The following is a 13766-nucleotide window of genomic DNA, read 5'->3' as shown; positions in this document are numbered from 1 at the left end:
ATAAGGTTCGCTTACCTTCCAGTTCAACTTAAATCTGCGGTAAAGCATTAGTCTGGCTTTACTCGCGAGAAAATATGCTTTAAACTAATTCATTTAAAATATGAATAGAGTTTTAGAACTCTATTCAGTATGTGATTATCTAAAATTGTGATGCAATTGTTTTTAACAAGCAGCAAACATAAAGCTGCGTAAAGCTGTGCATCACTGATCCTTTATGTAAACTGTTAAATTAGGATCCCTAAAAATTGCATAAAGCGGTTTCAGTTGTTGTTGCCATGGTTTGCCGTATTGGTGCAAGATTAAGTCTTTTAAAGCCTTTTCACAATGGATATTTGGGTTGTTTTCACAACGTAAGGTTCAACTTTTTATCAACGAACCATAATGACAATAATTATGTGAGAAGGCACTTCTTTAGGAGTGCAATTTCAAAGAGTAGTGACACATCGTAAGACGGAAAAATCCAAAAGTACTAAAGGAATCTGCTGCACAGATCCACCTAGAGCACAGCGTCCTAAATAAAGACAGCCTCATATATCTTTATGATTATAATGCATTCGCTAGTTTATAATATCAGATATCTTTGGCCTTTGCCAAAAAATGCTGTACTTTACTCTTTCTGAACCTTCAAGAGACCAACGTAATAAGCCTCTCTTGCTTGGCTGCGGTATTTAGACCACCGATTATATAAACTAACTGTTCCTATTTTCTAAACGAGTTTGCCCAAGTATTTTATTATCTTATTATAATTTGTTTCCAGGTTTCCACTTCCAGATGATACGACAGAAGAAGAATCCACGCCGGACGCTAGTACCCAACACTTAAATATACATCCTGAGTACAGAATCTACCGGCCTAGTTTGACCAAAGCTACATTAAGGCAAGTAATGTCTACGGTCAGTAATAAATTAGCCAGTTTAGTGCTCAGTTCGGAACATCTTGATCAATTAGACCAAGAGCACAGAACTAACAAACTAATGAACGCCATCACAAAAACATTCAAACAGAAAAAAAGTGAAGAATCTTCGCTGCCCACGTACAAACAAGGCAGCTCTGCGCTTGGGGCCAGGATAGCCCATGGTAATGAAACTTCAGATTATGCAGATCCCAGAACATTGTTTCCGAATATAACACAGTCTAAGAAAGCTGCTTCATTGCTGGGCATTAGGCCATACTCTGTGCTGTCTCTAGTCTCCAATATTACATCTTCTTCTGGGTACGCGTCTGGTACACACCAAAGGAGCGGAGCCAAATCAGAGGAGACAGCTGGCGGAGATAGTGACGGTTCTGCTGATTCGTTTTATGAACGTTCTTTTGAAGCTATTGAAACGGTTATGGCCGGCGATATTTGTAGAGATAGCGCTGTTTTTAGCGATCCTGAAGAAATTCTTGAGCAAATAGCCAAAGCCGCCATTCCAAGTATCACGAAGAAGATACCACCTCCAGTGCCGGACAAGCCACCAAATCTAAGAAATCGACTGAATTTTCCAATTAGGACATCGCCGCCGTTGAACAGTCCTTCACAGGATGCTTCTTCTCCCGACCGATTGGAAGACGAATACGATTCTAGTTCGGTAGCGTCTACAGTAATTGAAACAAGTACGCCTAAAGGTTGGGTGAAACATGTAATCGGCAAAATTCAAGGAGAACAATCAACCTAACCTATTCTTAACGACAAGTATTTCTATAAATATTTATCATTGAACGTCTGAAAGTTTGCGATGTTTGTATAATAATTTGTATATAATTAAAACACCAATATCTTTTAGCATAATTGAACAAAAATAAATAAATAATCAGGGATAAGACAATATTATTACAAATAATTAAATTATGGTAAAAAACAGAATGAAAGTAGCAGATTTATTTATATTTACTACACTAGACAAATTCCGTTGATTTTTCCCATTTTTTACGACTTTTTTATCTTTTAATTTTTATTTGTAAATAGGCATCTTGATTACCTATTTTGTATAAATTAATTTACGTAATTATTAAGGAAAATGAATTTCTAATATATGTTCAGTACAAAGACTTTTTTAAATTAAAAAATAAAATATTGGAATTCTTTTAATGTGCTTTCGGCTTTATTTTAAGAGATTACTCTTAATTTTTTCCATTTAACAATTAGCACTTAAAATTATTTCAAGTGATATACTTCCATAATATATTACTTCTACTAATGTATTGGTAAATAAAGAAATTTTATTCCAAAAATCTATTTATTTATTTTTTAAATAAACTAATATTTTATTATTGTTCGTTTAGACTGCAGAAGAAGAGGGGTTAAAACAAAACTTCGAACTTATCTTAACAAACCTGAAGAACCTTATTTTGCTGATAGTTGTATGTATGGTTCTCTTTTTTAAACACAAAATTTATTACATTTTGAAAGGAAGGGATTAGGTGCTGGTAATGCAGTGAACTCTAAGCCGAAGTGCCCAGGTTTGAATCCAAGCGTGCTAGATTTTAACTTTCTAGGTAGAAACATCTCTGCAATACACTGTAGGGAAGTCTGTTATTGGCACCCTGAGCTTTATTCAGTGCACTGCTGGCCATCGATCAAGGTTCTCCCGTTACTGGCAATACTGTAGAGTGAATCTAGAAAGAGGAAATCTTAGAGCTATCAGAACTTGAACACAGGATCATCGCTTGAGAGTCCAGTGCACTAACCTATACAGTAATCCTTTCCTTATCAAATTATCATTGCATACAATCATGATATTCAAAATGAATATATACTACAAGGTTTAAAATTTTTTCGATAAAATCTAAAAGTGAAAAATCCCTGTAAGTAACATCGTATTTCCGTTGATGTATTTTCATCGGTTAGTTTACCAGACGACTACCCTGACAGAACCCATTCCAAAATATAAAGTTCAGTTTTCTATGTAAGGTTTTTTGTATCTTTTTGTTCGCACCCATGAACTGCCTCAAAACGTAAAATACACCTAAGATTGCCCTCAATCGCACAAATACAGAGTACCAGCACCATCAAATGGTAGTAGCTAATTGGAAAAGAAACTTGCATAACAAACAACAATGCACATGAAGCCAATCAGTTACGTTTTGGACATTGGAAATTTCATTAAGTACAATTTAACATTATTATTACTTCATTTATTAAAAATTTTTCTTACAATATTTCACTAGATCGATAGTTATTACTTCTGAAATATTTATCTTACATTTAAAAGAGTAATCTTAATGTACATCCTGGATAACTATCTTCTTTAAAATACAGAGCTTAATTACTTAAATATTTCAAAAAATATCAGTGAATTTTTTCACAATTCATTTTCCTTTAAAAATATTCTCTAGTGTTCTATAATTTTGCGTTAATAAAAATTTATCCTTCGAATTCAACGCTTCTTGAAGTACTGCTTTTATCGCAACCAAACTGGGCAGTTTGTCACTAGATTCTATATTAAGTAAACTGGAAAATATGGGATCCCATAGTTTACGCACCGTCCTGAAAATAAACGCAGTATACATTAAAATATTTATCAATTAATAATAATAATTTCATGAGAGAAATTAGTTGATGCAATTGGTTTTTTATCTTGAAAAGCAACCCAGTAAAAAGTCAGTTTCAATTTTGCAACCTTCAAAAAGTAGCTCCGCAACTAGTCTTTTCAACTTGTTTCGTTTCAGAGAAATTTCATTTTCGTAGTGTTAAGAGAAGATTGAACGTGTTCTACATAACTACTATTCAATATTCTGGAAGATTTTCTTAATTATTTAATGCATTAAGAGGCAACACTCTACAATTTCTGCAATAAATCCTTTTTTTTTTTCTTTTTGTAACAGAATCTACTCATTTAAGCGACAAATTACAATAAAATAAAGGTCTGAATACAAAGGAAGGTCTAGAAACCATCGCACTGATGTCCAAATTTAGAGTTAGTTACCTTGGAAGCTGTTTATGTAATCTCCATTCATTATCCTTCTTCTCTACCGTCATATATTCACCTACAATTAAACAGTGGACGGTGGAAAGTAGACCGAATAGATCTGTCTGCAAATGGAAATCAAAGTAAGTTTTATTCTGCTAACACAATGTAAAATCTCCACGAATAGTCAAAATTTGATTTGTTTAACCCTACCTGATAGGTCCATGGTCTTCGATCTTTCATCTCACAGCATGTAAAACCTTCAGTTTTAACTACTGTAGTAAACTGCGTACCAATTGGAAGTAATCGCATATCTATACTCCGGCCAAAGTCTATTAGCTGTATACAAGTTCGTGTTTCCTTTAAACTCGGTCTGGAAAAAATAACCTTTATTCTTAATAGATTAGCAAGAAAAGATAAAGAAACAAATAGAAATATGGAATCGTGATAAAAAAAAACAAAAACTTACAAAGATCTGACAACAAAATTATCTGGTTTTATATCGCCATGAATAATATTACATTGATGTAAGTAGTCGATTATATCAATCAATTCAATAGCGATATGCAATATTATTGGGGTATCCAAAAGTTTTCCCTGCAAATTCAAAAAAATAAAAAGTTATGAATATATTAAATAACGAGGCTAATGCCAGGATAAATTATTTTGAAAATGAACTGTCACGCTATTTTTCCCTTAGTTGCCTTTACCACTTTTTACTTTCATGGTAGAAGTTTGTTAGTTTCTTGTTACTGTTTTGCCATAATTGGAGATAGATTCGAATTTGTGGAATGCGATAACAGACAAAAACGTAAGTTTTTTTCTTTATGTGGCTGATTATCGCTAAATATACACTTCTACTTTGTTCCCTAAGTTTTCCAAATTGTTTTGAAGCCCATTTTCGGGATTTTTTTTTACATCATCTAAGAAATGGAATGACTACTCACTAGTTCAGAGCTCCCCACATCGCTGAATAACGGGGTTAAGGGACATTAGGTAAAACGAACCTACGAGCACCCACTCTAGCCCAAAACTTCTCAAAATGTCCCACTCTGGCAACCCCTTTTAGCCGAGAAAATATTTGAGATACCATCAATTTAAGACAAAGCTTAAAATTAAAGTGAAAATTATTTTAACGTACACATATATGAAAAATTAAACATTCTAAGATTTTCACCACTTCTTGCAATTGTTCGGTTTTGAGATACTTTAGTTTTTGTACACATTCACGAGATAATAATAAACCACTTTTTCGGGTAGAGGTCCCACAATACTTGTATTACCTATAAAAATTTAATTTCGAAAATTTTACCAGATTCTCTTAATATGAACAGAAACAGGAGAAGTTCATGAACCAGTAATTTGATAACAAAACTGTTTTCCAAACTCTACAATAAAATTGCATTAATTTTGTTTGTTATTTTTTTCCAAAAGTAATTATTTAAACTCACAGTTGCAATTTTGTATTGATTGCTAACATTCAATAAAGTACCATACTGTGCCCATTCTGTTTCCAGTATACTGCCTCCATTAAATATATAAGCATTTTTAACGTCCATAAAACAAGTTTTCTGAAAAGATTTTTACATATAATTAAAACAAGTAAGAACAGTGGCAATATGTAGAAGACACTGAGCATATAATTGAAGTAAATTACAAGATAAAATTTCTTTCACTCACCGCTGAAGCAGCAACTCTTTTCTGAATTTCCCTACAAATATAGAGTTCCCATTTACAAGCAGGTTTTTCCACTTTTAATGCACACATTCTATTTTTTACAGTAGCTTTTACAATTCTAGCATACGCCCCTTTACCAATGTCACCAGCTACTGTGTAAACCTCATTTCCTTATACAAGCAAAGAAAAAGAAATTAGAAAACTCATAATTTACAATAATTTCATTTTAAACAAAAAAAAGAAACATATTTATAAATAACCAACCTAATTGTAATGATTTCGCAATTTGAGGGAGTGAATTATTTGAAACGAAATAATTTTCCGCATGATGCGATTGTGGAAAATTTATGCTATTTAGCAATCTTTCTAAAAGTTTTGGACAAAACGGATCTATATCTTGTTCGTAGACAATGCCCTTACTTGCAATATCTGAAAGTAAAATAAGTTAAAATTTTTAAGTAGATTTTTATAAATAGTTAGTACCTAATTCTTTAAATATTTACTCTGGGATGGAAAAATAATCCAGTATTTAGTAACTAAATCTACGAATAATTAATAGAAACCAAAACTTTACAGCATTCTAAATTCCAGCATTATAATTCAAAAGTACATTATTAAATATTGAATATTTATCTTCAAAACTTCATAAGTTCTTTCTTTCCTAAAAAACTTAGCTGAAAATGTAATAAGAATCAGTGAATTGAACAGAAAAACTGTACAGATAGTTCTTATGGATCTGCATTTTTCATCAATAGCAACTTTACTTTTTATCCTAAATCAGAATAAATCCAGAACATATCTATTTTTGGTACCGTTCTTGTGGCTTTCTCCACATTAACAAAGTTTGTTCTATCTCTCTCAAAATTATAAAATACATTTAGATTAGTTCTAAATGTAATCTATTTTAGTTTTAGGACAACTAGCACAAATCTAGCTTAAAAGTTACTTACAAATGCACACACAATTACAAGCTTATTGCTGCGCTTTCTGTAACGCTACATTCTTTTGCAGAGATAAATGATCCATCTCCGTGAAGTCTTCATGGTGTTTGTAGAACATCAGAAAGCGTACTACACTTTCCCTCTGTCCTTATTATGAGAAGCACTTTTAATGGCAGGTAGGTGATTATCTAATACTACCATGTTAACTTGTGTAAGGACGCTATTTGTACTGTATCCGAATGAGAAGAATAGTTCCAAAAATGTAATAATGGTGATACTACCTAATAAGTTTAAGGTGAACAATAAGTGAGTTGTTAAAACTTTGCAAGAAGCTGCCAATCTTGGCAACATTGGATACCATTGTTTGCCACCTACTCGTCGATTAGTGCCTTACCAACTAGCACTAAATTATCTGGGGGCGATTCAAAGCCTTTCTGGGCTATCTCAAAGAAAAATAACTGGCAATTCAATCGGTTGGCGTCTAGCGACAAAATTCTTGTCTGGGATTTGAGCCACTAATAAATTTTACAGCAGCCCGAACAAATGCGACAATAACCCTAAACTGTTTCACCTTCAACTTATTCTGGCCAAAGTTCTTGTAACTAATTTTCTCGCCCCATAAAGGTTCATAATCTGTACTAATTTGCTCTAACTAGAATTTTTCAAATGCCGGCAGGCAATTCACCGAGTTCAATATGCCAGCAGGATCGGAAAATTAGGGAATAACAGAGGCATCTAATTAGGCCAAACTAACCACCTTCTCATTTCATAAAATACCTAAATGATCTGGCACCCGGATGAGGAGGTATGTTGTTGACACAAGAAAGGCCAACGAATTTTCATACAAAAATAGTTTTACGGGCGAAAAAATTGTAGGTATTAAACTTAATTCGACTATCAGTTGAAGTGGTAGAAAATTAAATGACATTTACTCTCTCAAAATGAATAAAGATTAACAAAAGCAAATATTTATTTATTATTTTATTTCGAATACAATTATTTAGGGGCAAAAGTAGAAACTTCTAAACAACCAACATGGATCTACTGAATTTAGGCTTTTCCCCCTAAAAATTAAATTTGAATTTATTGAAGTTGGAAAAAAATTCATAATGAAAATCGTTTCACCTAAAAATTACGTTTTTCTCCCAAATACAATTCTTGTAATCGCTTTTTTAAAATTACCTTTCTTTAACTGGTTAAGCAACCTGTTAGATCTTCTCCTCCCTCGGTTAAATTTAACATCTAATTCTGTGATTTCATTAGGCAGTTTTTCAAAATAACTTGAACTGGTGCTTGCTTCACCAATTGATAATCCACCTAAAGCGGGAACTATTACAATATTTTCTTTATTTGATTTCTTTCTATTTTGTCGCCCTAATGGTTTTTTAGTTTGGCTGATACTAGATGAACTCTTAGATTTCGTTTTAACTTTGCTTTTAACTTGTTCATGATTCTTGGGTGGTGTTTGATTGATCTCTTTTAATAAGTTTGTCTTTACTGTTTTCAATTTTACCATTTCAACGTTAGTGTTACTGCTAGTTGAAATTTTTTTGGTTGACGACCTAGTAGTAATATTTGAAGTCTTCAGATCAGTATCATCAGTGTTTCTGTCGCATTCATTTACACCAATTTTCATGAGATCAGTTCGTTTTCTATTCACCATCTGAAGTTCCAAAGAACTTTGTCGTCGGTTAGGTAAGGAATGGTCATTTACCTTAAGATAAAGCATTGATTGAGCCTTAACTCTTCCTTTCTTTTTTGATTTAATATTTTCGTCATTTTCATCAGGTTTTTCTATTACGATTTCTTTTAATTTATTATTACATTTTATGAAGCTGTTATCAAAGTTTTTTTTATATGAAGAACGAGTTCTAGGTTTATTATGATGTTTAAATTCATCAAAAATTATTTGGGCTCCTGGATTTATTGATGAAATTAATGGCTTAACGATTTTTTCAACACATTTGACCGATCTCTCTTCAAATCCATTGAGTGAAACTTCTGATGTTTTATTTGCGCCATACTTACACGGAGAATTACTTAAGTTAGTTATATTGACAAGTTCATTAAATTTAGTTTCTTTGATGCTACTGACATTAGTGAATTCTTCATTAATACGGAGATTTTGCATTGCAAATAGATCTTTAGTCTTCGAATAGATAATATCTCCTTCTTCAGTTAAAGATAATTCTAAATATATATTTTTCTTTTCTTCATTTATAAAATTTTCTATTATATTTAATTCATTCATCATATTACTAATAGAATAAATACTTTCTTCTAAAGGTGAAAATTTGGGAATTAGTTTTGAAATGGAAACCCTTGGAGTGACATTGGATATTAGGAAGGTTTGTGTAGTGTTTGATGGATAACAGAATTCTTGATGGGTAGTAACTGAAAATTAATAAAGAGAAAGCAAGCGTAAATAATTTTAGCATAAAAGGTATATGATAAATAAATAAAAAAAAAGGGGGGAATGGGATGGATAAGGACGGTTAAAGGAAATTTTTACTTTTTCTATCGCTCGTAAGAGAAATTATTGGAATCATGTTGACTTTCAATCTCACGCGTTTTTACCGGAAACATAGAAAAAGAAAGTGGGTTACTCTACTCCACAAAGAATCAGTTCTCGCGCCTCCACAAATTACTCTCTTTTGTTAGACCAGACCTTTTTTCTTAACCCACTGTCCTTAAAGATCCCAATAAATATAATAAATTCGAGACTATATCATAATGCCACCACCAAAAACACTTGTCTCAGTGACAAGGTTCTTATTATAAAGGCTATAAGATCTTTCCAAAACAACCCGAAAGAAAAACCAGTGTTCATACCTGACTGCAATGCTGTTGACTGTCCACGAAGAGCACACCCATTACTGCTACTAGAATTACTATATCTTTCTTTGCTAGCCTCCAGTATCATGCTCAGATCTCCAGGATTCTTAGATTTTATAATTTGTTCCTCGACAATACTAAAACAATGACATTTTAAAGAAATAAATAAATAAATTGTACCCTCCGTAGGGAATGTTGCATTCTGGTATAATTAACACTTACCCTTGTGATTCTACGCTAACACGAGTACTATGACATTTCTTATTTTGTATCGGTGTTGAAGATGGAAGTGAGAAATTAAAAGCTTTTGTGTTGCAAGTCTCATCAGAAATATTATCTTCCTAAAATTACATTATTATTTAATGCAAGTTAATCGTCAAGTTACGCCAAACAACCAAAAAAATAATAATATAAAAGAATGCTTGTGCTTACTGGATCAACTGGTAAAAGCGGTTTAATATTAGTTACTCTATTCGGTTGCATTGGAGGATTGGCAATTGAAATGTCTCCCAGTTTCATTGCTAACATCTCACTGCGTTTATCTTCTTCCGCTATAGCCGTAGAAAACGGAAGTTGTTTTTTGTTTGTACTTGGTCTTTTCTCTAAATCTGATTTTTCAATACTTCCTTTTGGCTTTCTCTCAGAGAGTACATTTCCTTTACCACTGTGTTTTCTCATCTGAAGTGTATCTTTTTTTAAAGAAGTAACTGCCTACAATTTGATCAGAATTAATTTTTGAAAATAAATGACTAACCGCCTGTAATTCCTCGTAAAAAATAAATTTTAGTACTTTTGGTTTATCAGGTCTGATGGCACATCCTTGAGGCGTAGGCATACAATTTTCGTCCTGATCATCTTCTTCTGTGTATATAGCAAAGTGATTGCTTCTTGAAGGTATCTGAGCTACACCGCAGTCCTCATTATTAATTTGGGAATCTTTTGGTGGTGGTTCAGCTGCATTATTCTTGAACAATGTACGACTTCTTGTATTTACAGTGGTACTCACTTAAAGCAATAAATTATTTTTAATTAGTAAACATGGACAAAGAAGAGCAATTGACTAATCAGGATATAACCAATATTGGTTTGGAAAAGCATGAGAAAAACATGTACCCAGTGAGTACAAGACCTATTACCTGGAGGTGTAGGACTGCTCCACATTTCTTGTACAACGTTCATAGCTTCCTTCATATGGGCAGTGTAAGAAGTCTGTGATATATGAAGTGAATCATGTAAGAGTAATGGTTTTGGAAATGGTGCTGAATTTTTTTGTGGCGTGATGTGATTATGTACTACATCCTCAGGAATATGTAGATTTGCATTTTCTTGGCCCGCGATCTTCTTAATACATTCTTGATTTTCATCTACTTCCATCTGGAGATTCTGTTTCAATACAACATCTCCCTTTATCTCTATCTTATCCAATTCATTCTTTGTCGAATTTTTTGCTTCTTTTTGTTTTACTAAGGGAATACAAAAAATCACAAGTATTTTAATCAATAATAATTACAAATAGCGGCGCTAATGACCGTAGAATTCGTTACGTAAAAAAAGGCCATCCAAGTAATCTACTTCTCTTTAAGTTCAAATCCAAATTATTCGAAAAAGTAAAAGTATCTCATTACTTACATTTTTCTTGGTAATATATTGCCATTATCTCTTCTAAACTGTATTCCTTATCACCTACATAAACCTAAATCAAAAAACAATTCGTCAGAAATATCGCAGAACTTCCAATGGAAATTAAAATATCGTGTCAAGACAGCTTACTATCTTAATGATAAGATTATCAAGAAGTAGTAAATTAAAATGAATTAAACTAACCTGGGATTTAGGATACATCGGTATTTTATTTGAATCAGGTGGGTCAGGAACCACCAATGGGCATTTAAAATTATCCGGTTCGCCAACTTTCAGTGGATTTAACGCCCATTCTGAAGTTTAATTAACATATATATTATATAATATATAAACATATATTCTGAGTGCAGTTTTATTCGTCAATGACCAGGCAAATTTTTTGAAAAGTATCTTTATACAATCTCTTCGTTTCGGATCCCATTTAAACGTTCATTAAGTATTTTTACAAAGTGCTTCTCAGAAAGCAAAGTCACATTCAAAGAACACTTCATTCTCACGAGAAAATTTGGCGAAACTTTATGGTAATTCCATGTCAAAATATTTTTGATTTCAGTCCTTCTACGATTGTTTAGATGGGATTAATGAGAAATTAAAGGTTCATTTTACCATTATTGAATCAATAAACGAAAGAGAGACATTTTTGATAAGAATCTATTTTAAACTGCTTCTTTCAAAAAGATACTTTGAGTTAATTAAAATATACCTAATACTTACAAAACATTTTATTAGAATTTATCACGTATGTTTTTCAAAGTAGATGAATTAAGCACTTACCAAAGACATCATCTTTATTACTGGAAGTATGGGATGAATTTGTTTTATTTTTCTGTAATAAACAGACATTATTTAAAACAAGGATTTAGTAGAAAATAAAACTTAGAAGAAGATCAGTAATCTTACTTGTGAACTGCAAGAACATTTTGGGCATACAGTTTGAACGTTATCAGAATCAATACGCTGGAGAAATTTTTTTCCTAAAGAAACCAAAAACTCCCTACAATTATGAAATAAAAATAAAAATTAATAATTAAATAAGTGTCTAAAGAAGATTGTATTTCAATAATGATATACTAACTTGTAAGAATATTCCAATTCACTTTTAACTTTAACTTTTGTGAGTCCTAAATTGAAAATTTCATCAGCTTTCTTAAAATTTTCTCCCTTTACATAAGCATCCGCCCAACTGGAATAAAATAAAGGGCTTTCTATACCAGTCCCTTTTTCGTACACTGACTTATACATTTCTGTAGGATTTGTCTGCATTGTGATCTGTTTAAAAATAAGATAAAAAATATAGAACAGTATTAATTTTTAATCTGCTCACTGAAGCGCACAATTGGGTTTGGAAAAAATCAAATAAACAAGCTACTTACATATGTAACTAGAAGTTGAATGAATCTAGAATCCTGTTGATATTGTACAACATTCCAGAAACATTTCAGCGTATCTTCTAAAGTAGGAAAGAATATATCCATTACATTTTCTTTTCCGTAATTTCCATCCAACCAGGTAATGAATTCATATCGTACATTTAAGGGATCATCTCCAGTGTAGGCAGTTAACTCTTGTTCGTATGCTCTAAGAGAATATCATTTAATTCAATGCAATTGTTTAGTAATTATTCACAAATTCATAAATGGGTCAAATTTAGAATAAAAATAAAAAAAATGTATGCTACAGGGGCTTAGCAAAATGGTTTTCCCCTTTATTCCTACATTTAGATAGCAAGGACCCACTAATTTGAAGGAGCTATTCTCACAATATCTGGGGAGCGTTTCCACGGAATATTTACCACCAACTGTGGGAATTACGCTCATTTTAGGAGTTCCATAGACAGCCTCCGGAGTTATCAATTCAGAAAATCCGAGAAGTCAACTGAAAGACAAGACTCGTCACCAAAGCGTGGCTATTCTCAATCGTGCAAACCTCTCTTCTTAACACATTCCTAGAAAGCCGGATTTCCTTTATTTGAGGGAGCAATCCTTTGTTTGGCAGAGATGTATAAACTGTTTTTTTCTAATTGGCTCATTCCCTCTCTCCCCAGGGCTTCGCTGAAAAGCCTGGGTTTTATTACCAGGTAACGAAGGGGAAGTACTCTTCTAGAATCTTGTTTCTTTAATTCTGGAGAGTCTTCTCTAGTATACATAAAGAAGCCGTCAGGGGTAAGGGTGTCATTCAGGAGTATAGCTCTGTGTTCTCTGTTCTTCCTCGGGTTTCTCCGGAAAACTGGGTTACAACCACATCATTAAAATCAGTACCACTGCCTTTAATAAATTGAAACTTTCAAAAACAATCCACCCTCTAAAAACATGCTTTAAGCAATATAAGAGAATAATAGAAAGAACAGTTTTTAATGTACTCACTGTTGTCTACGATAAATTTCCTTTCTTTCCATTATCCAAGCTTAAGCCACAGTAAACTTCTAGTTTTTATAGTGATTTTAACTATTAATTTTTTATTTGAAATAACTAAATGTACTCAGTATTTAAAATTGGTTCGTCAAAATTAATTCAGTATTGAACACAAATACGATTGTGATTTAAATGTTTATATTCCATGGTTATGCTTGGTTTCAGTTACAACTTCACTGCCACATTGTTTGGCGCTTTTTTTGTTAGAGTGTTAAAAATAAGGTGTTAAAATTCAATTATTATTAAGCAATTAATAAATTACTTTCTTTTTTTATTGGAATTAAGTTATCTTCAAATACAAAATTTGTAAGCGTAAAATATGGAATTATTCAAAGATTTATTGATTTAGATTTCTTTGGCACTGATATACA

General features: G+C 32.3%; 2 protein-coding genes across 9 annotated transcripts in view; one reads left to right on the top strand and one right to left on the bottom strand.

Annotated features, from left to right (window-relative positions):
- Positions 1–2149, top strand: part of GEFmeso (Guanine nucleotide exchange factor in mesoderm) — a 411992-nt gene extending 409843 nt beyond the window's left edge. For 3 of the 6 annotated variants that reach the window (XM_074131321.1, XM_074131323.1, XM_074131325.1), the window contains one exon: positions 758–2147. In XM_074131321.1, coding sequence (XP_073987422.1) covers positions 758–1658 — 901 coding nt within the window. In that variant the 3' untranslated portion in view covers positions 1659–2147. Of the gene's footprint in view, positions 1–757 lie in introns of all 6 variants that reach the window. The other 3 variants (XM_074131320.1, XM_074131322.1, XM_074131324.1) reach the window with 3 other exon arrangements.
- A 951-nt stretch (positions 2150–3100) lies between these two features.
- Positions 3101–13625, bottom strand: LOC141455871 (mitotic checkpoint serine/threonine-protein kinase BUB1-like). Of its 3 annotated transcripts, XM_074131317.1 has the most exons (20): positions 13348–13618; positions 12358–12562; positions 12060–12253; positions 11885–11978; positions 11759–11810; positions 11168–11277; positions 10973–11036; positions 10480–10806; positions 10134–10348; positions 9776–10054; positions 9566–9684; positions 9341–9480; positions 7691–8902; positions 5832–5996; positions 5571–5737; positions 5342–5461; positions 4360–4487; positions 4104–4263; positions 3909–4015; positions 3101–3469 (listed from the first exon to the last, which is right to left on the bottom strand). In XM_074131317.1, exons 1-20 carry the CDS (start codon positions 13377–13379, stop codon positions 3292–3294), a joined length of 4068 nt encoding a protein of 1355 aa, XP_073987418.1. In that variant the 5' UTR covers positions 13380–13618; the 3' UTR covers positions 3101–3291. The 3 variants fall into 3 exon arrangements, with proteins under 3 accessions (XP_073987418.1, XP_073987420.1, XP_073987419.1); XM_074131319.1 differs by lacking the exon at positions 7691–8902 and having other exon boundaries at positions 3104–3469; positions 13348–13597; XM_074131318.1 differs by lacking the exons at positions 3101–3469; positions 3909–4015 and having other exon boundaries at positions 4135–4277; positions 13348–13625.
- Positions 13626–13766: the final 141 nt, after the last annotated feature.

The sequence above is a fragment of the Rhodnius prolixus genome, unplaced genomic scaffold, assembly GCF_049639745.1.
Source record: "Rhodnius prolixus isolate KJV_2025 unplaced genomic scaffold, Rpr scaffold_4, whole genome shotgun sequence".
NCBI classification, from domain to species: domain Eukaryota; kingdom Metazoa; phylum Arthropoda; class Insecta; order Hemiptera; family Reduviidae; genus Rhodnius; species Rhodnius prolixus.
The sequence above is the reverse complement of the archived record's forward strand: the minus strand, read 5'-3'. Positions and strand labels throughout refer to the sequence as shown.

Coding starts and splice junctions, on each gene's coding strand:
- LOC141455871 (XM_074131317.1), bottom strand. CDS start 13,379: ATGGAAAGAAAGGAAATTTATCGTAGACAACA. Junction 11,811..11,884: donor AATGTTCTTGCAGTTCACAA/GTAAGATTACTG, acceptor TGTTTATTACAG/AAAAATAAAACAAATTCATC. Junction 5,997..7,690: donor GCTTAACCAGTTAAAGAAAG/GTAATTTTAAAA, acceptor TTTTACTTTCAG/ATATTGCAAGTAAGGGCATT.